At 42.7% G+C, this 27,022-nt stretch overlaps 1 protein-coding gene across 1 annotated transcript in view; it reads right to left on the bottom strand.

Annotated features, from left to right (window-relative positions):
* LOC115169365 (neurocan core protein-like) overlaps window positions 1-24,493 on the bottom strand; it is a 70,297-nt gene extending 45,804 nt beyond the window's left edge. Inside the window, exons 1-4 of the mRNA XM_029724917.1 lie at window positions 24,119-24,493; window positions 5,184-5,263; window positions 1,423-1,641; window positions 1,005-1,187 (exon numbers count right to left, since the gene is read on the bottom strand). Of these exons, the coding sequence (XP_029580777.1) occupies window positions 1,005-1,187; window positions 1,423-1,641; window positions 5,184-5,256 (475 nt within the window). The 5' untranslated portion in view covers window positions 5,257-5,263; window positions 24,119-24,493. The remainder of the gene's footprint in view (window positions 1-1,004; window positions 1,188-1,422; window positions 1,642-5,183; window positions 5,264-24,118) is intronic.
* Between the last annotated feature and the right edge of the window lie 2,529 nt (window positions 24,494-27,022).

Here is a 27,022-nt window from a genome sequence, read left to right on the forward strand (position 1 = left end):
ACACCGCAAGGACACACACATGCAGCACACATATTCACAAAAAAAAACAAGCACTCAATTTGAGCAGCGTACGACACAGCCACACACAGGTTTGGGTTGTGATGCCAAGTGTGTATTTGTCTCAGACAAACAGATGGGAGCTTGTACAACCAATTAGATCATTAGGATGTTCATTCACTGATGAAGGTCACCCAATGAAATGTTACTCTCCGTGTGGCATTGTAAGACACTAAATGATTATGCTAATATTAACATGGGAATGTAGAAGATGTTTTTTCTAACTTTTGTTCCCTCCTCTGCATCTGCAGTAGAATATCGGATGTCCGTGATATAGCCCTACTTTGACAGATTATACAGATGCACTGGTTGGCAACCAAATAGGTTCACTGTTCCCATTCTGAACAGATCAATTGGAAAACCTCTGTTCTTTTAGCTGCATTTCATGGAAGAGCAGTCACAGAGTACTCGTCATTGGTATTCAATCCATGCACTTAATATTAATTACAGTGTTATGGACTATTAGTCTGTTAATATGAATCCATAATGAAAACACAAACAGAAGCAGAGAAAAGTAAGACTGGAGAAAGTAATTGTGATATTGATATGATGAATCAATGCAATTAGTGTTGAATAAGATAAAGGAGGCTTTGTCCCAACAATCAATGGGAAGGACCAATGGTCTTTAAGTAAAAGGTCACATTTTCACACTGAGGTTTCTAAGATGCCATTAATGATCATTTGAAGGGACAAAGAGCTTGGTTATCCACCGTATGGATTTGTCTAGCTTTCAGAAATATAATAAGTAAGCTTTTCACTATTGATGAACTCTACTCCACAACTGTAAAAATGAGAAGTGATTCACAAAACACACTAATTAAATCATTCAAAGATGATACTTCTTGTAATTGTTGCAAACAAAGATATACTGTATTAAATCGGAGAGAAAAAAAGGTCTCAACTTAAATTACAACAGCATACAGTCAGTTACAGTGTAAACTCCTCACCCATGACCACAAGGGGCAATACGTCTCGCTCATAGTTGTCTCCCATGACAACCTGGCAGTGGTAGGTGCCTGTGTCGTTGCTACGGAGGCCTGAGATCTCCATGGTAGCATTTAGGTTGTTGGCAGCGTATCCAAGCAACCTGACCCGCCCAGCGAAAGCCTTATTCACCTTCACCACGTCACCTTTGGCAAAGAGTTACAAAATATGATTTTGTCTATGAAAGTGTATACTCTACATAATTTGGTCATAATGAATGACCTGTTTATTTGATAGTGTATTACACAAATCCAAATGTGGCATGTTTAAGTGTTGATTGAAATTAACATCCTGCTGGTTGAAACAGTCTACGACCATGTTGGTTGAAACACTATCATTGATTCATTAGCTTTAATTTAAGACTATTGTTACTTTCTTTACCTTTGGCTGAGAGTACCATCTGCTCCAGGGGACCCCCCTTTCCTCCACGTGGTACCCAGGTTCGGGTCCACTGGATATGGGGAGGCTGGCTGGAGGGGCTGGGCTCACTGGGCTCGTGGGTGAAGACACAGGGGAGGTGAGCGAACCCGGCCAGTGGCTCTTGTACGGTAGGGTGGATGACTCTGTGCATGTTCACTATGGAGGCTGCCTCGCTCACGCCTATGGAGAGGAAGAAGAGAGACAGGGTCATGAGGGAAAAAGGGAAGAAGAGATCAAATGTACTCCTATGCGTTCACTCAATGTGGCGGCCGATCTACCCATCATTGACTTGAATGGTAATTCTATTTCTATGTAAGATCCTGAAGTAAGCTAAGACAGACAGGAGTAAAGGTTAGTGTGACAGCGACATGTTCCGTCAGTTTGGTCTATTAGAGCCAAGCCAATTACCTATTGAGAGAGCAGAAGAGGAATGAGAGGAGCTGAGATTCCAGGGAGCCATCTGATACTGAACCAGACCTCTGGGATTCATTACCAGCGGAACACTCAGAACATTCCGGAACCCAACTCCATTCCAGCAGAGGTGACACAACAGCGCTGTGTAGAGTCTCACACACACACACACACACACACACACACACACACACACACACACACACACACACACACACACACACACACTTGCAGACGCACACGGCACGCACGCACACACACGGGCACACACACACTTGACACTTGGCTGGATAGACGGATAATTGATTCCAATTTCAGTATGCTTATTTCATCACATTCATATCTGCATTCATACACCTGCTTTCCCTCTCTCTTTCTCCTCTCTCTCTCTTTTTCTGTCCCCACATCCCTCTGGTTTTTTCCCCCTCTTTCATTCTCTCCCCTCTCTAACCACTAACCTCTCTGTCCCCCTTTCCTCTCTTTTTCTCTCCCTCACTCCCTCTCCCCTCTCTAGGATTTGATTGGCTGTAAAAGTGTCGGGACGGTGTTTTCCGCACAAAGTAGTTCTCTCACTCCAGATGCCGTGAGATACAGCCTCAGGGTAACCATGGAAATGGGAATACCAGTAAAGGCCAACTACAAGGCTAACCCAGTAGATATTTCCCATCTCCATTTAGATTGGAACGTTTTCACAAGTGGAACCCCCTAGAGAGAATCCCCATGTCAGTATTCTAAAAATCATACCGCTTTATCCCCAAACCAGAAGGAATCACAAACACTGTTTGGTACGTGGAGAGAGAGAGAGAGAGAGAGAGAGAGAGAGAGAGAGAGAGAGAGAGAGAGAGAGAGAGAGAGAGAGAGAGAGAGAGAGAGACAAACAGATGAAGACAGATGACTGTGAATGGAAAAACATATGGAATTGACAGCAGAAAAGAAAGGAGGGAGACTTCTAAAAATGGAAACAAGGGTGGAGATGACATGGAGGACTTTTACTGTCATCAACAGAAGCCGCTCTCCTATTGTATGCTTGTCAGAGTGGCAAACCATGTATAGAACTTGCCAGTATTAGGCCTACGAAGTGTCCTTCAAGGATGTATTGTTCATTTAATTTGTCTCATTCTTGTCCCTGCCTATTACTAATGGTTGACAAGTTTCATGCAGTGTAGCTCTGACATACAGGAGCCCTGACAGTGATATGAGAGAGAAGCATGTTATTCAGTTGTGTCTGTTCTGCTACTGCATAGCCGTCTTGTGACGACCCTCCTACTCTGTCTGCTGTATTTCTCTCTTTGCACTTGTTCCTTATTAGGATGCTGGTGGGCGGAGTTGGAAGGGTCGTCAGCTAGATGGGAAACACCTGGGCTCGGGTGTGTCCCAGGATAAAGGCACCTCTTCCACAGTCATTGGGGAGACTCTCTCCATGCAGACACCTTGTTTTTGGTTGTGCTAGTTGTGGAATCTAATAAATATATATTTTTGATACTCCTTGTCTCCACGTTGTCTCCCTTTTGTTGCGAACTCTGAGCCGGTTCGTAACAAGTGGGGGCTCATCCGGGATCTTGAACTTGTGTTTGGGAGAAAACGTGGAGGTATGTTAAACTGAGGTGCTTGGTTTGTTAGTTTGCCTGTGTCAATTTGGGACGCAGAGGCCTGTGTCAATTTGGGACGCAGAGGCCTGTGTCAATTTGGGACGCAGAGGCCTGTGTCAATTTGGGACGCAGAGGCCTGTGTCAATTTGGGACGCAGAGGCTGGTACGTTGTTCCGGGGGCCCTTGTTGGTCCCCGGTTTTATGGGGGGGTGTGTGACGACCCTCCCACTCTGTCTGCTGTATTTCTCTCTTTGCTCTTGTTCCTTATTAGGATGCTGGTGGGCGGAGTTGGAAGGGTCGTCAGCTAGATGGGAAACACATGGGCTCGGGTGTGTCCCAGGATAAAGGCACCTCTTCCACAGTCATTGGGGAGACTCTCTCCATGCAGACACCTTGTTTTTGGTTGTGCTAGTTGTGGAATCTAATAAATATATATTTTTGATACTCCTTGTCTCCACGTTGTCTCCCTTTTGTTGCGAACTCTGAGCCGGTTCGTAACAGTCTTCACTTGTGCCGGGCTAGTCAAATCAGATGGTTCCTCAGCTTCATGTCAATAAGTGATAGATATACAATCACACACATCATAGCCCAGCAGAGTCAAAGACCTCGAGGCATTCTCTCCCAGCAAATGCATGCCTTTCCATCCCCCAGCCATCCATCTATTAGCTGGGATATCCATGGCAACAACAGCTGGAGGATAGTGTCCAGGTAGTGGTGTGTGTGGTGTGTGGGGAGAGTGATATACCGTAACCTGTGAGTGGCCTCTGAGACCCTTCGTCCATCTGAGCAACAGAGAGCCATAACACACACGTACATGCACGTGTGCACCAGACACACAAGCACGCACGCACACACATATACATATCTAAACACACACACTTAGAGACACTCTCTCTCACACTCAAGTACATTACAGTATCTGCTTTTGAGCCAAAATCCCATTAAGTTCTTTCAAATAATGTAGACCATGAAGGAGACGAAACGAGGAAAGAATGGTAACTACAGATGTAGGGTCTTAACTTGATCACTTTTTTGTTGCTGAGAATTTTCCTGCATGGCAGGGAATGCAAACCTGTAATGTATTAGAGGTTCTAAAGGGCTTCTAAAGTTTGTAATTTCCACTTTAATGTCAGACTTGATGTATCAAAAAAATGCATCAACCCCTACAAAAAATAATCCACATAATAATTCACATTTCCTTTTGCTGAATGATTATTTTTCTGCTGTAGCAAACTGGGTAAAATGAAGATCCTACATCTGTATCTAAGCCTATTGGGACACAGTCAGTTTGTGGTTCCTCTAACATCATAGGTTTTAACCACATGCTTAGATAGACTTCCAACACAGAGTCATGCTGTCTTCGTTGCTCCAGCACAGTACAATTTGACGCAGTGTAATTGAACAGACGGTCAACTAAAGTACCATCAATGGGTTTGGAACAGTTCCAGTACAGTCCCACAGAGCCTGTCTGCAAACATCCACAACATGTTTCTCAGTTACAACATTCAAACTACACAATAAACAAGTATTACTAATCAACATTACTACTGATCCGAAACTTGTTAGCCTGGGCGAAATTTTCGGCTTCTATTTTCTGAAAATGTGCCTGGGATTTCCAGCAGCACTTCATGTTGATGTGTTGTCCACCAGCTTCCCAGAAACTGAGGGCTGAAACCAGTGTGCATGTCAGACTGAAGGATGAGCACAGATAAGAGCACTCACCTAGGCCAGCACACAGAAGCAGCAGCAGAGACAGGACAGCCTGTCGACCAGCTACATGCACAGCCACTGCCATCCTGGACCTGCAAAGAGAGAGAGGGGGGGGGGGGGTGAAAGAGAGGGAGAGGGAGACAGAGAGAGGGGGTGAGAAAGAGATAGATGGAAAGAGAAGACGAGAGAGAGAGAGAGAGAGAGAGAGGGTGAGAGAGAGATAGATGGAAAGAGAAGGCGAGAGAGAGAGGGTGAGAGAGAGAGGGTGAGAGATTGATAGATGGAAAGAGAAGGCGAGAGAGAGAGAGAGAGAGAGAGAGAGAGAGGGTGAGAGATTGATAGATGGAAAGAGAAGGCGAGAGAGAGAGGGTGAGAGATAGATGGAAAGAGAAGGCGAGAGAGAGAGGGTGAGAGATAGATGGAAAGAGAAGGCGAGAGAGAGAGAGAGAGAGATAGACAGACAGATAGATAGATGGAAAGAGAAGGCGAGAGAGAGAGAGGGGGGGTGAGAGATATATAGATGGAAAGAGAAGGCAAGAGAGAGAGAGAGAGAGAGAGAGAGAGAGAGAGAAGGCGAGAGAGAGAGAGGGGGAAAGACAGAGACAGAGACCATTAAGATTCACGTTGCATGGTTAAAGTAGTATTTGTCTGTGAATCTCTCACTCTCTCTCTTCTACTTCTCCCCAGGTAGACACATTCTGTAGGTCAATGAGCTATGAGCATGTACACTGCGTGTTCCGTGTGTCCTGTCCTGTATTTATACCTCATGTTGCATCCCCTCACCAAAGAGTGAGCTGCATAGACATTAAAAAGCTTATTTTGTCTCCATTCTTCTGTTGTATTATGCAAGAGGACGGAGTCTTTGTCGTACGCCCTGTTGAGCTGCTAGATCACTTTCAATGTGAGCAGACATGGCGACCTTTGACCTATCCTCCACGTTGGAAATCCTGAGCCACATGAGGAATGAGCCTCTGGCAGACAGGGAGTCATGCAGAGAGCCTGGCTGCGAGCCCAAACCCTCGCAGTCAATACAGAAAGACAGAAGTAGCATTGACAGTAGAGCATCTAAGAATGGCCGAGGGGGATGGAGTATTCAAAGAAATGGAATGTGAGTTTGGTATCTTTGTGGTATAGGAGTTTATGTGCAAACTGACAACGTTTTATTCCATCTATCTCCCATTCCTGGAAATACGTCGCCTCTTCGCCTACTGTGCAACCGCGCAATAAAATCAGCTCTGAATTGAAATGCTTTTAGAGGACGTGTCCATAGGATTAAGAAAATCAGCATTCAAAGGGTGTACAGACAAAGATCAAGTGATTTGTGCTAAGAACTGGCAACCAGGAAATCCTGTGTTCAGACGGTTTTGCATTTACCAGGATAACTCCAGTCGTGTCCAATGAATTTCTGCTGCTCTGAGGTGACTGTAATTGTATTTTGGCAACCCTTTCAGAGTGGGCCTGCCATCAAGAGGGTAAAGATAAAGGTATTTCGTCATGGATAGTAAAGTATTGTAACACATTCCACATTTAAAAGCGACTGTCCTTTATGTAACAGAGTCCTGGTGGTCTGTGGAACCCTAGGCAAGGGTTGACTGGTATTGGTGAGACCCCACGGTGCCAGATACTCAAGTTACACTAACACAGCGTTTCCCAAGCCATGGATCGAGACCCAAATTGTGCACCATTGCAGATTCATTTCGAGGCACATCTTCAGTTTGGGGTCCTGGTTAGAACTGTCGGTTATGCTCACTGGGTGGACCACGGGTCATGATGATGGCACAAATAAAGGATGCACCGTGTCCGCTCTAAGCAAGGTTAGAGACGAGGCTAGAGAGCAACAGTAGAGGGTATATGAAAGGCCTCGTCACGACAGCCACTGCAGTCACAGCCAGCATACTGAGCAGGAGAGTATGAACATCACTATAGATACCATACAACTCTCCCCTCCTATACACGGCCCACTCAAGCCTTTGGTTCAAGGGATTTTACAACTCACAGTGATCCTTGTGGACCTGAACGCACCAGCTGTATACTAACCAGCCTCACCCTATTGACTACAGCCATTGGATGTTGTTAACGCCTTCTTTTAAGACTCCTTTCTGCACGTCTTCCTTTATTTCACACGCAGAGTTGTCTTAGGCGGAGAAAAGAACTCAAGGTGGCTCTAGAATGTGTCGGCGAATGGGGCTGTCCATTCCGTCCATTCTGATTGTACGGGCTGAATACAAGACATTCTAAGAGGGCCGACAGAGCATGCAGTAGAGATCCAACCAGGCAGCCACCACTGTGATAGACAGGTCTGGGAGAAGGGAGATACCGTCTTGCTCTGTGCTGAGCTGCTGTCCATCAGTGCAGAACAGCAAAGGCCCTGAAACCATGCCTTCACTATCATTACTTCAGTAGGAAAGAAAGCCTAGCCCTGTGCCCCCTCTCCCTCCAACCCCCCCCCCCCCCCCCCCCCCCCCCCCGCCTCAAAGCATTCGACCAAGTCTTTCAGTGGGATTTTCCCTTAAAGTTTGCTTTGGAGGATTTTCGGCACTTCCAAACCTAAATGGAAATCGAAGGATGAAACTGCTATGCTCCACAAGAGACATTGAAAACCAGTGAAATACACAGCATTGATCCATCCAGCTTTCCAGCCCATGTTTGTGTAAGGAAGGGGGACACCTCTGAATCACTCCCTACGATCGCATACATCTAGTGGGCATGAGCTCTCTCCCCAGCCTGCTCTCATTACCACAGATATGAGCAGGCTTGTGTGTGTGTGTGTGTGTGTGTATATATCTACAGTATATCAACGCCTTCCAACTCATAACATAAATAGAGTCAGCAGTGACAGAGAGCCGTTAAGTCCCTTTAGTTAATCAACCCACTAGCTGCTCCGGTCTCGATTCATGATACCCAGGCACCTCAGAGCACTTCATCTGTCTCAGTGACACACATAAACACACACAAATTACCACCAGCCCAGTCGGAATGCTCTTTCTCAGAGGGGGCAAAAAAAGAAACGCGCGCACACACACGCCATGCTGACGCACGTCACACATACAACACATAAAAACCCTGCATGTTCTTCGTTGGATCTGCTGTCCTCTCTACCTGGCCTTGGATAGAATATCGCTCGTCTCCTCCCACTGGCAGAGGACCTACAGTGCCTTCAGAAAGTATTCATACCCCTTGACTTTTTCCACATTTTCTTGTGTTACAGCATGAATTGAAAATAGATTAAATGTAGATTTTGTGTAACTGGCCTACACGCAATAACCCATAATGTCAAAGTGGAATGATGTGTTTTTAGATTATTTATTTTTTTACAAATGAATAAAACATGAAAAGCTGAAATGTCTTGAGTCAATAAGTATTCAACCCATTTCTTATGGCAAGTCTAAAAAAGTTCAGGAGTAAAAATGCTTAACAAGTCACATAATAAGTTGCGTGGACTCACTCTGTAGTGCAATAATAGTGTGTTTAACATGATATTTGAATGACTACCTCATCTCTGTACCCCACACATACAATTATCTGTATGGTCCCTCAGTAGAGCAGTGAATTTCAAACACAGATTCATGTGAAGTTATTAATTACACTTTGGATGGTGTATCAATACACCCAGTCACTGCACAGATACGGGCGTCCTTCCTAACTCAGTTGCCAGAGAAGAAGGAAACCGCTCAGGGATTTCCCTATGAGGCCAATGATGACATTAAAACAGTTACAGAGTTTAATTGCTGTGGTAGAAGAAAACAGAGGATGGATCAACAACATTGTAGTTACTCCACAATACTAACAAATGACAGAGTGAAAAAAAGGAAGCCTTTACAGAATATTCCAAAACAATCCTGTTTGCAATAAAGCGCTACAGTAAAAATGTGGCAAAGAATTTACTTTATATCCAGAAAACAAAGCGTTATGTTTGGGGAAAGTCCAACACAGCACATCCCTGAGTACCATATTTTCAAGCATGGTGGTGACTGCATTATGGGTATGCTCGTCATCGGCAAGGACTAGGTTGTTTTGTTTTGGGGGGGGGGGGGGGGGGGTAAAAATAAACGGAATAGAGCTAAGCACAGGCAAAATCCTAGAGAAAAACCTGGTTTAGCATGCTTTTCAACAGACACTGGGCGAAATGTTCAGCAGGACAATAACCTAAAACACAAGGTCAAATATACACTGGAGTTGCTTACCAAGATGACATTGAATGTTCCTGAGTGGCCAGATTACAGTTTTGACTTACAGTGCATTCGGAAAGTATTCTGACCCCTTCCTTTTAAAAAAAATGCTGTCATCTTACAGCCTTCTTCAAAAATGGATAAAATATTTTTTTTCTATCATCAATTTACATAAAATACCCCATAATGACGAAGCAAAAACAGGTTTTGCAAATGTATTAAAAATAAAAATCTGAAATACTTTATTTATATAAGTATTCAGACACTTTGCTATGAGACTCAAAATTGATCAATGTTTCCATTGATCATCCTTGAGATGTTTCTACAACTTGATTGGAGTCCACCTGTGGTAAATTCAATTGATTGGACCTGAAGCCATGAGGTAGAAGGAATTGTTCTTAGAGCTCCGAGACGGGATTGTGTCGAGGCACAGATCTGGTGAAGGGTACCAAAAAATGTCTGCAACATTCAAGGTCCCAAAGAACACAGTGGTCTCCCTCATTCTTAAATGGAAGAAGTTTGGAACCACCGAGACTCTTCCTAGAACTGGCCGCCCAGCCAAACTGAGCAATCGGGAGAGAAGGGCCTTGGTCAGGGAGGTGACCAAGAACCCGATGGTCACTCGGAGAGAGCTCTAGAGTTCCACTGTGGAGATGGGAGAACCTTCCACAAAGACAACCATCTCTGCAGCACTCCACCAATCAGGCCATTATGGTAGAGCGGCCAGACGGAGGCCACTCCTCAGTAAAAGGCAAATGACAGCCTGCTTGGAGTTTGCCAAAATGCACCTAAATGACACTCAGACCATGAGAAACAAGATTCTCTGGTCTGATGAAACCACGATTGAACTCTTTGGCCTGACTGCAAAGCATCACGTCTGGAGGAACCCTGGCACCATCCCTACCGTGAAGCATGGTCGTGTCAGGACCTCAGACTGGGGCGAAGGTTTACCTTCCAACAGGACAACGACCCTAAGCACATAGCCAAGACAACGCAGGATTGGCTTCGGGACAAGACTCTGAATGTCCTTGAGTGACCCAGCAAGAGCCCGGACTTGAACCCGATCGAACATCTCTGGAGAGACCTGAAAATAGCTGTGCAGTAACGCTCCCCATCCAACCTCACAGATTTTGAGAGGATCTGCAGAGCAGAATGGGAGAAACTCCCCAAATACAGGTGTGCCAAGCTTGTAGCATCATACCCAAGAAGTCTCGAGGCTGTGATCACTGCCAAATGTGCTTCAACAAAGTACTGAGTAAAGGGTCTGAATACTTATGTAAATATGATATTTAAGTTTTTATTTTTAAGACATTTGCAAAAATTTCTAAAAAACAGTTATTGCTTTGTCATTATGGGGTGTGTTGATTGATGAGGGGGGAAAACTATTTAATCCATTTTGAATAAGGCTGTAATTTAACAAAATGTGGAAAAAGTTACGGGGTCTGAATACTTTCTGAAAGTCTGTCTAGCAATGATCAACAACCAACTTGACAGCAGTTAAAGAATTTTTAAAAGGATAATGTGCATAGTGTGCAATGTGTATTGCTGCAGAATGCTGTGGTAGAATTCTGGTTAAGTGTGCCTTGAATTCTAAGTGTCACCAGCAAAGCACATCATAACACCACCTCCTCCATGCTTTACGGTGGGAAATATAAATGCGGAGAGATGTGTATTTCACTTGAACTCTGAAGTATTTATTTGAGCTGCAATTTCTGAGGCTGGTAACTCTAATGAACTTGTCCTCTGCAGTAGAGGTAACTCTGGGTCTTCCATTCCTGTGGCAGTCCTCATGAGAGCCAGTTTCATCATAGCGCTTAACGGTTTTTGTGACTGCACTTGAAGAAACTTTCAAAGTTCTTGAGTTGTTCCGTATTGAAATGTCTTAAAGTAATGCATGGACTGTCATTTCTCATTACTTATTTGAGCTGTTCTTGCCATAATATGGACTTGGTCTTTCACCAAATAGGGCTATCTTCTATATACCACCCCTACCTTGTCCCAACACAACTGATTGGCTCAAACGCATTAAGAAGGAAAGAAATTCCACAAATTAACTTTTAAGAAGGCACACCTATTAATTGAAATGCATTCCAGGTGACTACCCCATGAAGCTGGTTGAGAAAATGGCAAAAGTGTGCAAAGCTCTCATCAAGGCAAAGGGTGGCTACTTTGAAGAATCTCAAATATAAAATATATTATGATTTGTTTAACACTTTTTTGGTTGCTACATGATTCCATAAGCATTATTTCATAGTTTTGATTTCTTCACTATTATTCTACAATGTAGAAAATAAAATAGTAAAAATAAAGAAAAACCCTTGAATGAGTGGCAGTTTTGTAAATGTACTTTTGACTGTATGTAAATGAAATATTCTGTATTTCATTTTCAAAAAATGTGCTACCATTTTGTTTTTACTTTGTCATTATAGGGTAGTGTGTGTAGATGGGTGAGAGAAAAATCAGGCTGTAACAACAGCATTTGGAATAAGTCAAGGGGTATGAATACTTTGTGAAGGCACTGCAAGTCTCAATGCCTCCTGGGAAAAGGAGGTCAGTAACTGTTCAATAGTGTTTCATGAGTTAATTAAGAGGACACTTTCCTTGACAACAACAACCTGGGGGAAAGTTGCAGGCCCCAGTTGATGCAACAGACTTTTAAACTTCCCTTGATATTTCATTACATGTCAATCTAGGAAGAGATGAACGAAGAGAAACAAAGAGGACGACAATGGAATGTTCAGTCATTATGACTGTGTGTGTGTGTGTGTGTGTGTGTGTGTGTGTGTGTGTGTGTGTGTGTGCGCACACATGTGTTTGGCTTTTATAGAGCAAAGCGTTGTTTTATAAAGAGAAACTGTTTCATAAAGCAAAACTGTCAGACGTTGCTTCAGGTTTTTTTCTCTCGCTGGGGATCTGGCAGCTGAAAAATGACGTTCCTCTCTTTCCTCCTCCTTAATCATGTCTTACAAAAACAATTACCTCTTCAGAGCGGCGGAGGGCTCCAAATGATGGACAGACTAAGTGAAGGGTAGAGAGCTGAGGCGAGGGCCACTTTAAAACCAACTAGTAAAATACTTCCAAATCGAACTGCCAATTTGAAATTTAAAAGCTCTTTGAAAATGGACAGGCTGGCACAGGTGGTAACCTGGCATAATGCTATTCGCATTGCTATGATACGGTGTGGACTGGGGCTGTACCTCACAGGTGGTCTTGCACTTTGACATTGTGGATGGGTTTTAATTGATATACTCTGTCTTCTAGGAACAGAACATTGTTTGTGCCATAATCTTGAGTAGGTAATGTGCTAGGTAATATTTTATCATCTGTGAGAACATTATTCTTATTCCCTATAGGCTCAGCATGGCATTGTGACATAATAACAGGAAAGACAAAATGACTCAGCAACAGAAAAATCTAAGTAATGGGTACATTTGTCTAGGAAATAGGAAGTAGACAGAGAATTGCACAGTAATTACTTAAGACATTATCAGAAGTAGCTACCGGACTACAACTCCGCAGAGGACAAGTTCAACTCTTTGTTTCTGTCTAAAGTAACTAGACCATTTGTAGGTATCATACGCCTTGGAGGTGCTCAGAAATACGGAGAGTAAGTTTCGTATGGCGCTGAGACCAGGCTGAGAGGAAAGGAGAGGAGAGTAGAGAAATCAGAGAGGAAAGGAATCAGAGAGGAGAGGAATCAGAGAATTAAAAAAAATGTACAATGCTTCTGATATGATGGAGGGAGAGTTTAGTTTAATAGGATCCCCATTAGCTACTGCACATGTAGCAGCTACTCTTCCTGGTGTCCACATAAAACGTACAAATACATGACAAAGTACAGAGCAGTTATATACAAATAACAACATAAGATATTACATTAAATAAAATACTAATAAATAAAATAATTATGTATAGGAAAGACACCAAGAGACAACAAAAATACTATTTACACACTAGTTATATATCTATACATATTTGTGAGAGAAAAGAGGAGAGAAGGTGAGAGGAAAGATAAGAAAAATAATTAAGGATTAGGACAAAGAGAGAGAGTTAGACAATTATAATTACAAAAAGATGCTATCGCAGGAAAAAAGGGTTCCAAAAACATTCTCCAGCTGTCCCCATAGGAGAACCCTTTTTGGTTCCAGGTAGAATCCTTTTGGGTTCCACGTAGAACCCTCTATGGAACGGGTTCTACATGGAACCGAAAAGGGTTCTTCTATGGGGACAGCCAAATAACCTTTTTAGGTTCTAGGTAGCACCTTGTAGATGCAAAATGACTGCCAAACTGATGTGGAAAAGAGACATCGCAGCTAGGCGGTGAATCTTTAAAATGGCATCAATCACAAGTAGGTCACATAAGTGATGATTTCCATTGGGCGTGATGATTATTGGAGCAAATAGCCTGGGACCATGCAGCGGTAAGCCCCACAATATTGAGGTTACCGCCCAGAACATAAGCATGACAGATGGTGGTTGATCAAGCCATCTACAGTAAGTCTACTCAATCATACTGTACTAACCATACTGTAACAGCTTACCAGCCGTCCATACCCCTCTTTCTGTCTCCCATGTCCTCACATCTTAAGTGGGGGGAGTAAATGGGACTACTATATTTAACTTACTGTTAGTCTATACAACCATATGGCTCTGCAAATAAAATGTATTATTATTATTGCTACTCAAACAAAGACCATAACCCTCTCACTCTGTCTCCTTACATCTTAAGTGGGGGAGTGAATGGGACCACTGACTAACCTACTGCAACATCCTCTTGTCACCGAGCTTATGAGATGAAGTTCTAATGAGAGGCTAAGATTTGGCCTAGCTGCGTGCCAGAGACAGACACACAGTAACCTCATCTGTCTAGAAGATGGTCCAAAGACTGCCACGTCTAATGACTCTGAGGTCATTAAGATTTATAATGCTTCATATCATTACTGAGGAGCAGGAGCCTAATTACAGCGTTATCACATTACACAATGCCTACAGATACAATACCATATTGATCATATAAATATGGAGATATATATATATATATATATATACACACTCAACATACTTATCAAATAAGTATTGCTATTTATAGCTAAAATATAACATAACTGAGCACAGTGCTTCTACATGACTTATGTGCAATAAACCCTGGTGTGCTTTACTCAGGTGCTGCGAACCTGAGAGAGATACAAAGGCATAGTGGTATAGAGCCCCCTGTGGAGCTATACCACTGCAATGGAACTATAAACATTTCATTTATCAGTGGAAGACTTTCATGCAGTATGTGTGTTATTGTGTGTGTGTCACTCTGTCAGTGAAGACAGATGCAAGAAGCACTCAATCAACGCAGCTCAATCAACCTATGTACTGGATTTGTGTTAAAAAGCAAGTGTAACCAACTTTGTAACATTGTGTGAGAGATGGTGATGAAGACAGAGAGAGAGATGGTGATAGAGAGAGAGAGATGTGACAGAAGGAACAGTCACAATACAAATGAATAGCAGCAGATACAGTTGAAGTCAGAAGTTTACATAGACTTAGGTTGGAGTCATTAAAACTCGTTTTTCAACCACTCCACAAATTTTTTGTTAACAAACTATAGTTTTGGCAAGTCGGTTAGGACATCTAATTTGTGCATGACACAACACATTTTTCCAACAATTGTTTACAGACAGATTATTTCACTGTATCGCAATTCCAGTGGGTCAGAAGTTTACATACACTAAGTTGACTGTGCCTTTAAACAGCTTGGAAATTTCCAGAAAATGATGTAATGGCTTTAGAAGCATCTGATAGGCTAATTGACAACATTTGAGTCAATTGGAGGTGTACCTGTGGATGCATTTCAAGGCCTACTTTCAAACTCAGTGTCTCTTTGCTTGACATCATGGGAAAATCAAAAGAAATCAGCCAAGACCTCAGAAAAAAAAATGTAGACCACAAGTCTGGTTCATCCTTGGGAGCAATTTCCAAATGCCTGAAGGTACCACATTCATCTGTACAAACAATAGTACACATGTATAAACACCATGGGACCACGCAGCCATCATACCGCTCAGGAAGGAAACGCGTTCTGTCTCCTAGAGATGAACGTACTTTGGTGCGAAAAGTGCAAATCAATCCCAGAACAACAGCAAAAGACCTTGTGAAGATGCTGGTGGAAACAGGTACAAAAGTACCTATATCCACAGTAAAAGGAGTCCTATATCGACATAACCTGAAAGACCACTCAGCAAGGAAGAAGCCACTGCTCCAAAACCACCATAAAAAAAGCCAGATCCCGGTTTGCAACTGCACATGGGGACAAAGATCGTACTTTCTGGAGAAATGTCCTCTGGACTGATGAAACAAAAATAGAACTGTTTGGCCATAATAACCATCGTTATGTTTGGAGGAAAAAGGGGGAGGCTTGCAAGCCGAAAAACACTATCCCAACCGTGAAGCACTGGGGTGGCAGCATCATGTTGTGGGGGTGCTTTGCTGCAGGAGGGACTGGTGCACTTCACAAAATAGATGGCATCATGAGGAAAGAAAATTATGTGGATATATTGAAGCAGCATCTCAAGACATCAGTCAGGAAGTTAAAGCTTGGTCACGAATGGGTCTTCCAAATGGACAATGACCCCAAGCATACTTCCAAAGTTGTGGCAAAATGGCTTAAGGACAACAAAGTCAAGGTATTGGAGTGGCCATCACAAAGCCCTGACCTCAATCCTATAGAAAATGTGTGGGCAGAACTGAAAAAGCATGTGCGTGCAAGGAGGCCTACAAACCTGACTCAGTTACACCAGCTCTGTCAGGAGGAATGGGCCAAAATTCACCCAACTTATCAAATCAAATTTATTTCTCACATACACATGGTTAGCAGGTGTTAATGCAAGTGTAGCGAAATGCTTGTGCTTCTAGTTCTGACCATGCAGTAATATCTAACAAGTAATCTACCAATTCCACAACAACTACCTTGTACACAAGTGTAAAGGAATTAATACGAATATGTACATAAAAATATATAAATGAGTGATGGCCGAACGGCATAGGCAAGATGTAATAGATGGTATGGAGTACAGTATATACATATGAGATGAGTATTGTAGGGTATGAAAACATAAAGCAGCATTGTTTAAGGTGGCTAGTGATACAATACATCAGGATGGCAAGATGCAGTAGATGGTATAGAGTACAGTATATACATATGAGATGAGTAATGTAGGTTATGAAAACATTATATAAAGTGGTATTGTTTAAAGTGGCTAGTGATACATCTAATTACATCAAGATGGCAAGATGCAGTAGATGGTATGGCGTACAGTATATACATATGAGATGAATAATGTAGGTTATGTAAACATTATCTAATATAAATAATATAAAGTGGCAAGTGATAAATTGATTACATCAATTTTCCCATTATTAAAGTGGCTTGAGTTGAGTCAGTATGTTGGCAGCAGCCACTCATTGTTAGTGATGGCTGTTTAACAGTCTGATGGCCTTGAGATAGCTGTTTTTCAGTCTCTCGGTTCCAGCTTTGATGCACCTGTACTGACCTCGCCTTCTGGATGTTAGCGGGGTGAACAGGCAGTGGCTCGGGTGGTTGCTGTCCTTGATGATCTTTTTGGCCTTCCTGTGACATCAGGTGCTGTAGGTGTCCTGGAGGGCAGGTAGTTTGCCCCCGGTGATGCGTTGTGCAGACCGCACCACCCTCTGGAGAGCCTTCCGGTTATGGGCGGAGCAGCTGCCGTACCAGGCGGTGATACAGCCCAACAGGATGCTCTCGATTGTGCATCTGTAAAAGTTTGTGAGTGTTTTTGGTGACAAGCCGAATTTCTTCAGCCTCCTGAGGTTGAAGAGGCGCTGCTGCGCCTTCTTCACCACGCTGTCTGTGTGGGTGGACCATTTCAGTTTGTCCGTGATGTGTACGCCGAGGAACTTAAAAACTCTCCACCTTCTCCACTACTGTCCCGTCAATGTAGATAGGGGGGGTGCTCCCTTTGCTGTTTCCTGAAGTCCTCGATCATCTCCTTTGTTTTGTTGACATTGAGTGCGAGGTTATTTTCCTGGCACCACACTCCAAGGGCCCTCACCTCCTCTCTGTAGGCCGTCTCGTCGTTGTTGGTAATCAAGCCTACCACTGACCCAGGGTTTCGAGCTTAATTCCTCTCATCTGCAAACTTGATGATTGAGTTGGATGCATGCATGGCCACGCAGTCGTGGGTGAACAGGGAGTACAGAAGAGGGCTGAGAACGCACCCTTGTGGGGACCCAGTGTTGAGGATCAGCGGGGTGGAGATGTTGTTACCTACCCTCACCACCTGGGGGCGGCCCGTCAGGAAGTCCAGGACACAGTTGCACAGGGCGGGGTCGAGACCAAGGGTCTCGAGCTTAATGACGAGTTTGGAGGGTACTATGGTGTTAAATGCTAAGCTGTAATCGATGAACAGCATTCTTACATAGGTATTCCTCTTGTCCAGATGGGTTAGGGCAGTGTGCAGTGTGATGGCGATTGCGTCGTCTGTGGACTTATTGGGTCGGTAAGCAAATTGGAGTGGGTCTAGTGTGTCAGGTAGGGTGGAGGTGATATGGTCCTTGACTAGTCTCTCAAAGCACTTCATAATGACGGAAGTGAGTGCTACAGGGCGGTAGTCATTTAGTTCAGTTACCTTAGCTTTCTTGGATACAGGAACAATGGTGGCCATCTTGAAGCATGTGGGGACAGCAGACTGGGATAGGGATTGATTGAATATGTCTGTAAACACACCAGCCAGCTGGTCTGCGCATGCTCTGAGGACGCAGCCGGGGATGCCGTCTGGGCCTGCAGCCTTGCGAGGGTTAACACATTTAAATGTTTTACTCACATTGGCTGCAGTGAAGGAGAGCCCGCAGGTTTTGGTAGCGGGCCGTGTCAGTGGCACTGTATTGTCCTCAAAGCGACCAAAAAACTTGCTTAGTCTGTCTGGGAAGCTTGTGGAAGGCTACCCAAAACGTTTGACCCAAGTTAAACAATTTAAAGGCAGTGCTACCAAATACTAATTGAGTGTATGTAAACTTCTGACCCACTGGGAATGTGATGAAAGAAATAAAAGCTGAAATAAATCACTCTACTATTATTCTGACATTTCACATTCTTAAAATAAAGTGGTGATCCTAACTGACCTAAGACAGGGAACTTTTACTAGGATTAAATGTCAGGAATTGTGAAAAACTGAGTTTAAATGTATTTGGCTAAGGTGTATGTTAATTTCCGACTTCAACTGTAGCTAGGGGCTGTTAAGATGCCTGCGCCGGGTCCGTTACTCCAGCTGTATGTCTGGTAGGGGTCAGAGGTGAACGGCTATAGGTGAGAGGTCAATGTGGCTGGTAACATCAGGTGGAAGGGATCAGGTACATGGGCAGTGGCTTTGGCCTAGATTCAATCAGATCGAGAGTTAACCTACGTTGGCCGACATCCACATAGCGGAATTTTTGGCGGTGTTGGAAGTGGAACTGCAGTATGAGCTGACAAATTGGTGAGCAGCTGCTCGTGTGTCACAAACCACTCCCTTATTATACATACAGGGTTAAAGTTCAAACGGCGATAGAAAGTTTAAGCTCTATCGATGATAGAAATAGTCAGTTTTCATGTTCATTTGGATGGAGGAATTATAGCCTCAGTCTAATTGTGGTGTAGACAATAGAATAATACGCATTTGAGTGTTTGAACTTGTAATGCAGCTGCATGAACTTCTAAAGCGGTCGCATGGCATTTCTCAAAAATCGGCGATATAGTAACGCAAGGAGCCGCTTGTGGATTTGACAGCTCTTACGCAGTTCCACCTCCGACACGCCAAAACAACCACTATGCGGGTGTCGGCTATAGCACGGATCTGATAGGATCTAGCCCTTCGACTTTAATCCACCCACTGGGAGAGATGGGGTGCATCCAAAATGGCACCCTATTCCTTATATAGTGCACTATTTTTGTAGTAATATAGAGAATAGGGTGCCATTTCATACATAGCCATGGCCAGAGAAGTGGCCATCAAAATGGAAAAAGAAATTATACATTCAGGCTAAGAGGTGCTGGCGCCACAGAGATAAACTACTTCCATTTCAATGGCTGCCACTTCATCCAGGAGTTTACATGTTTAATGACACGCAGAAGAGGTGCTCAGTCCACAGAATATAAACTAGGTGCATAAAAAAAAAGAGTTCTAACACATACTAACATTTATTGCAGATAGAGCCTTGGTCTGAGCAACGGTGCGTCGGTAATAAACGTCATGTATTGAACGTGCATGAAAGTTGTCATCATGGACTTCTTTATTCCCGTAAGAAATAACACAGATGACCAAATTCAATCATCATTGGACACCATGATGTGACTAGACCCTGGGGAGTAGCACTTAGTTTATGGAGATCATATGGAGGTCATATGGAGTCTTCTGGCAACCAGTATACAGAGTAACACAAGGGTCAATAACATGATATGGTAATTTAGCCTTTATCCAAAGCGACTAAAAGTTCTGTCTTATATGGAGTGTATGTACTGTAGCTCATGTCGGAATCATTCTTCAACTCTGGTTTCGCAAGAGCCAACCAGCTGAGAAGCTCCAACGAATGTGGAGCCATCAGAAATGTGTCAAAAAGCTTGCTATTGAGCAGCTCAAACAGGAATACTAAACGTGATAGCATGACCTTCAGCATCTGCTACCAGTCAATACCAGAGAAAGGAGGCTCTCCGCTGACAAGAAACAAAGAGAGGAGCCGTTCTCTTTGTGTGAGAACCTTTTAGCTGTGGTGCCGTTGTCTTGTCCAGGCCTGTGGTGATTGGTTTGGGGGAGGGGGGGGGGTCAGTCCTTCTCAGGGTGCAAATAGTAAACTTGATTGATGGCTCGATCCATCCAACCCCCCCTCTAGGTTGCTCGTCATTGGAGACTTCACAGCAGGGGAAACGGAGAGAGAGAATCTGAGGTGGAAAATCTCTCTCCCTCCCCTCTTCTTGAAATTGTTGAAATTCAAGGCAGAGTGAGGTCTGCGTCATCAATACATGGGAGCTCGAAGATTAACATCTGCCAAAATGGAGAAAATAAATCTTTCACTCAAAACTGTATTTTCAGTCCGATTCAATCGTATTGCATACAGAACATAATGGGTTCACACAATGGTAGCCACAATGCTTTTCTTCTTTTAAAAAAAGCATCGGAAATGGTAGCAAAGCCAAATCCAAGCACAATATGCATCACATACAATCTAAAAGGTAAATACCAGGTAAACCCCTCACAGGTAGATGCCTCCAGTTTTCCATATAAGACACAATATCTGCATGCATGGGAAGTAGATTCTAAACAAAGATACTGCATCATAGCCTACATTTCTATGGTAGGTTTACTTGAACATGTCACAATGGAACTGTCCAGGTTAAAACCTGCCCAATAAACAAGACAAGACAAAAAGTGGCCTATTCCCCTGTTGTTTGTGTCACAATGACCACATGATTAAGTTGCCACTTTACAACTCTACAGTACCAATCCTCTGGGCTTTTTGATACAGTTCTTAGTGTGTCAAAGGTTGTGGGTTCGATTCCAGCAAGGGACTAATCCCCATATTTTTTGCATTTGCACAATGCTAAGCAAGTACAACATTAAAAACCCAATTATGAAATAGTTAGTAACACAATAACACATAATACACAACAGACATTTAGAACACACACACCCCAAGCCCTTATATAGTGATTATCATAGCACTTTCTCAAGAACAACTCAAACCACTTCACACTGTATAGTTTAAATCCCATCCGACACTAATGTGCAGCAGTTCCATACCACACAGTTCACAGTAACAGACTCCGTGCCTGAAAATAACGTCTAGCTGTCGATTATCATAAACCACAACCTTCTGGCCACTGAAAAACGTCCAAACTGGCAACCGAAGAGAGACACTCCAGTCTCTTAGATAGTTAATCATTTCATATCCTCTCCAGGCACCTGAAATATATTAGTTTCCAGGGTGTGCTGACACTGATATTTTCTGCACATATTGGCAACTAAAATCAACATGTTGCCAGTTCAGAGACACGTTGCCAGTTCAGCCCTTCTCTATCAAAACAGCCCTTCCTGATTGTGCTCAGTGGGCCTTTTCCGCCTGTGCTCAGTGATTCTAAAGAATATCTTGAACATTATAGACCTACGGCTATTTCTGAGATGCCATAGGTCCGTATTCGCATTTTCCAACACAAATCAGTGATTCTGGGCTATGGTCCACATATAGCTTTGGGAATTTTCTTGGGAATAATTTATCTTGGGGAATTTTCCTATTGTGAAAAATGAACAATATTTCTAGCCACAACCCTACCACAATTAGCTGTGGGGTAGTGGGAGCTGGCTGCACAAACACTGGTAAAGGTTACACTAGCATAAAGTAGGTTGCATAGTAATGGCATCTGGCCCATGCCGTGGTTAACCAGCCTGCCAGTAGATTTGGCTAGCCTAGCACACTCTTTCTCCTTCAGCAGGTCAGCTCCTCCCAGGGGAGGGATCCAGCCTGTCTCTGATCTGATGAGGGTGTGAGGGAGGTCTGTGACGCCTCTGGCGGTGGTCTAGGAAACCCAGGAGTGAACTCTCCTGCACGCACCCAGACAGAATGAAAGATGCATGGGGGCCACTGGAGAAGTTTCAGTCTGGTTGGTAAGGTCCTCATGCTCCCTGGCTCTGTCTCAGTTACTGTCTCTGTTTCCTCTCTTTCTCCTCCCTCTTTCATTATTGTCTTCCATCTCTCTGCCTGCTTATGTCTCCTCTCTCTCTCTCTCGCTCCCTCCCTCCCCCCATATCTCTGTGTGGTTTCACAATGGCATCAGCCCAAACTCTGTATTGGAAAAGCTAGTTAACCTCGCCATGCTAAACTCTCTTCTTTACAAGGCCTATCAAAAAGAGGTTGGCTACTTTATACTCTAGACCACTGGTTCCCAACCAGGGGTACTAGGACCACTGGGGGTACTTGGCCTATCTACATGGGGTACTTGAGAAGACTTATGAGACCATAGGACTACTGGTAAAATGGACATGAGGGGGTACTTCAGGGGTACTCCGGGCAGAGAAAAATTCTATTGGCGGTACAGTAACCGAAAAGGTTGGAAGCCACTGCTCAAGACTAGAATAATGAATAGATAGACAAGGCTTAGGGCACTCAGACAATCTCACACAATAGACCTCATGTCAAGGTGACTAACACAGCTCCGCTTCCTAAGACAAAGTGATTGGGACATTTTCATTAACAAGCTCTACTGTATGTTTAAGACTTTTAGAGCATTGAGCACCAGTGTGAAACATGCCTAGCTGAAGTGGATATACTTTAGTGCATTGGAACAACTTTGGAGTAGGACTATATAATTAGTGACCACTATGCAGGAATGTTTGTACTTATATCCACAATGGTTTCCATCATTCTGATGCTGCTAATATTTTTACCGTTTCTTTGCCTCTTATTTATCAAATGAGCACATTGACAGATTACAAGGCATAAAGTACATTTGAAATGGACAAATATTCTGTATGCCACAACAGCAACCTCTTCTATCTTTGCCTAGGAGAATGTTGGCAGAGAGACAGAACTAGTGCTAACATTGTCCTTTATCTCTCTTATCGCCCGTATCTCTGATGTCATGCCCAGGCCAGGCTATTGGGGTTACAGACAGCCACACCTCTGATTGGCCCCTGAGAGGTTATGTGGGTGGGACCATTATGCATAATGGAGAACATGACAGCTGGGCAGGTGTTCTGATCACTGATCTATGTTCCATCAGCTGTCTGCCAAACGATCCCTTTCGCCAGCTCTCTTTTTTTCTCTCTTTTGTTTCCCTTTATCTCTCACTCTCTTATTTTTTCCACACACACACACACACACACCACATTAACTTGAGGACCATTATATATTGAGGACGCTCTTTAAATGCCACAAATAAAATGTAAGCCATTGCCATAATGCCTCTTACACATTAATGGTAGCCTGCGGTATCAGATAGTTGTGTCTCCCATTTGGCCCCTCCAGAGAAAGTATATTTCCCTCTGAGTCTCCTGTATGAGGGAAACCCTGAGACAAGCCCAGAGGTCCTTCGGTTAGAAGAAGCCGTTTGGGGGACACACGGGTCATAAAATGAAAAGCTTGGATCTAAATCATTCAAAAGATCACAAGAAGAAGCTACTGCAAGCTTAGTGGGGGTGGTGTTTAATAGCAGATGTAGAGGTAGTCATGGTGATCATCAGTGATTAGCTTATATATGCCCACATCCTTCATGCATGGTATTCAACACAGGTCAGAAGGAAGATCAGAAATAATAGCTTAGAAAATGCATAACATGTCCATACAAAAGTCCTTTGAAAGTCATGTATTATACCCTATGGTGTTTATAAGGAAAGCAGGATCCTGCTATGTCATTTTCCTGGTAGAACACATGAAAGTAGCCTACTCCTTATACAAAAATGCATAACATGTCCATACAAAAGCCCTGTTAAAGTCCTTATTATACCCCGCTGGTGTCTATGCAAAGCAGGACCTGTCTATGTAATGTTCATGTTGGAGCACCTGAAAGTACTTCTACTTGGGCTGAAATCTTTGCTTGGTTGGCCAAGAAAGGCTTACAGAGCAAGATGCATCAATCCATCCCCCGTGTCCAGGCGCCGCTGATGCACCAGTCTGCATGCAAGCTATTATCCAATTTTGTTCAGACAGGGTTAAATAACCACAAATCCTATATCAAACAAATGAAAAAGTAGACAATTCACAGACAATGAATATGTTCAATCTTACCTGAAATAAGTTTTTACAAATTCCGCAGGAATGTTAGAGCGGTACGTTGCGCTTTTTTGCAGGTGTTTCAAACGTAGAATACCCTGATGCTCCAATCGTACCGTCTGACTGTCAGCGATGAGTCGAATGGGTGAAACAGCAAAAACAATAGCCGGTAAGTGAGCAACAACAAAAAAGATTCAACGCGCTACACCTTCAGCATATAGGTCAACTGTCTGCTCCACGACTAATATTCAGCATCTGCCTCATGTCCAATTTGGAGATATCTGATCTAAATCGTGATAGACGCTTGGCGCAGGTGCTCACTCCCTGTACACCGGTGGCGACGCTGCGGGTGAGGAGCTGAACCGGTTTGAACAAAGAGGCGAGCACTGACAGACAGACGGTTCCATCATTCAATGGAAAATAAGAGGGGGAGGTGAGGATTGATTTTACATGACCATAATCCGATGCCATACATAAACCTAAAAGGTTGATCCCTTGTCTCTGAATTAAATTAAAATTGGCACATCATGAGATTATAACTAGACTGGAGATCTGAGTTAAGTAGTGGAAAAAGTACCCAATCGTCATACTTTAGTAAAAGTATAGATACCTTAATAGAAAGTTACACAAGTAAAAGTGATTGTCAGCCAGTAAAATACTACTTGAGTAAAAGTCTAAAAGTATTCGGTTTTAATTATACTTAAGTATCAAAAGTAAAAGAATAAATAATTTCAAATTCCTTATATTAAGCAAAGTGGACAGCACCATGTTCTTGTTTTTAAAATGTATGGACAGCCAGGGGAACACTCCAACACTCAGATATTATTTACAGATAGCCAGGGGCACACTCCAACACTGACATTATTTACAGATAGCCAAGTAAAGTACAGATACCCCAAAAAACTACTTAAGTAGTACTTTAAAGTATTTTTACACCACTGGTTTTTAATAGTCTCGTCCCCATCACCCCATACCCCAGTTTCCCCCAACCACTTAAAATAGTCAGTGGTGGAATAAGTACCCAATTTTCATACTTGAGTAAAAGTAAAGATACCTTCATAGAAAATGTGTCATAGGCGTCGTAAGGATAGGACCAAGGCGCAGCGGGTAAAGTGCTCATCTTCTTAATTTATTTAAAGAAAACACTTAAACAAACGACAAAAACAGTTCCATAAGGCTCCCAGGCTATACAGAAAATAACCACCCACAAAACACAAGTGAAACAAACACAACTAAATATGGTCTCCAATTAGAGACAACGACAACCAGCTGCCTCTAATTGGAGGTCATTGCCAAAAACCCAACATAGAAATAGAACACTAGATATAAACATAGAAATAGAAAACATAGAACCTAAACCAAAAACACCGAAACACACAAAACAAACACCCCCTGCCACGCCCTGACCAAACTACAATGACAAATAACCCCTTTTACTGGTCAGGACGTGACAAAATGACTCAAGTAAAAGTGAAAGTCACCCAGTAAAATCCAACAAAAAGTATTTGGTTTTAAATATACTTAATTATCAAAAGTCTATTTAATTGCTAAAATATACTTAAGTATCAAAAGTAAAAGTATAAATACTTTCAAATTCTTTATATTAAGCAAACCAGACAGCACGATTTTCTTGTTTATTTTATTTTACAGATAGCCAGGGGCACACTCCAACACTCAAACATGATTTACAAACAAAGCATTTGTGTTTAGTGAGCCCGCCAGATCAGATGCAGTAGGGATGACCAGTGATTTTCTCTTTAAGTGCGTGAATTAGACCATTTTACTGTCCTGCTAAGCATTCAGAATGTAACGAGTACTTTTAGGTGTCAGGGAAAATGTATGGAGTAAAAAGTACATTATTTTCTTTGGGAATGAAGTGTAGTAAAATTAAAAGTTGTCAAAAATATAAATAGTCAAATAAAGTACAGAAACCCCAAAAAACTACTTAAGTTGTACTTCAAACAATTTTTACTTAAGTACTTTACACCTCTGAAAATAGTTCTAGGGTTACATAAAAGTAAATGCACCTCCAGTAATTCATGTATCATTCATTTTGTTTGTGTAGCCTATGTATTCTTAATGCCAACTAAAATGCATCTTATTTCTCAAATTCAGGCATAAAATAGTTAATAAAACACGTAACACATATTTCTACCTCACTGATAAGTGATATAAGTGTTAACACCCAGTAAAACAAGTGAGCGCCCTGCCCTTCCTTGTCAATGCCACAGTTCTCTGGTAGCCAACATAATAAATGCTTTATAGACACATAGTTGTCTGAGATGTATCATTTGGCTAACTCAACATGGCAGCAGCCCACATTGCAGCACTGCAGTGCAGTGGGGTTAATAGCAACGCATCTGCATCCATCCTCGTTATTAACCACAACATAAGAGGAAGAAAACTTCTCTTTGGTGTTGACATTAGGCCCAATGCTGCATATTTAAAAAATATATGGCTGTGGGTTGTGTATCTAGTCATGTCTTAACGGAGGTAGTTGTTTGGGTGTGTGGCTTCAAAGACACCAATTAGAATAGTCACACAGCAGATAAGTCTGCTTCCATGACATTGAACTCAATTTAGACTACCGGAAAGCTAGTCCTTGTTTACAATGATCAGAAGTGCAATTCTCACAGTGAGGTTCAAACACATCATTGGACAGGTTTCACGACAACAAAAAACATATTAAATAATTTATCGAACAAACAAAACAATCACGGCAGCAGGATGTGAAATATAGATGACATTAACTTCAGATTTTCAGAAAGAGCTATTTTACCCAAGATGCTCTAGTGTTCTGAAAAAAGGTCACTCTGTATCCCTGAACATGACAGGTTCTGCATTATTTATCCATTCAGGTAACATGGTCAGGAAAAAGCCAGGGCCTTTATGACTAATGATAGTCACTCCTGTTAACTT

This window comes from Salmo trutta, chromosome 31 (genome assembly GCF_901001165.1).
Source record: "Salmo trutta chromosome 31, fSalTru1.1, whole genome shotgun sequence".
Taxonomy (NCBI): domain Eukaryota; kingdom Metazoa; phylum Chordata; class Actinopteri; order Salmoniformes; family Salmonidae; genus Salmo; species Salmo trutta.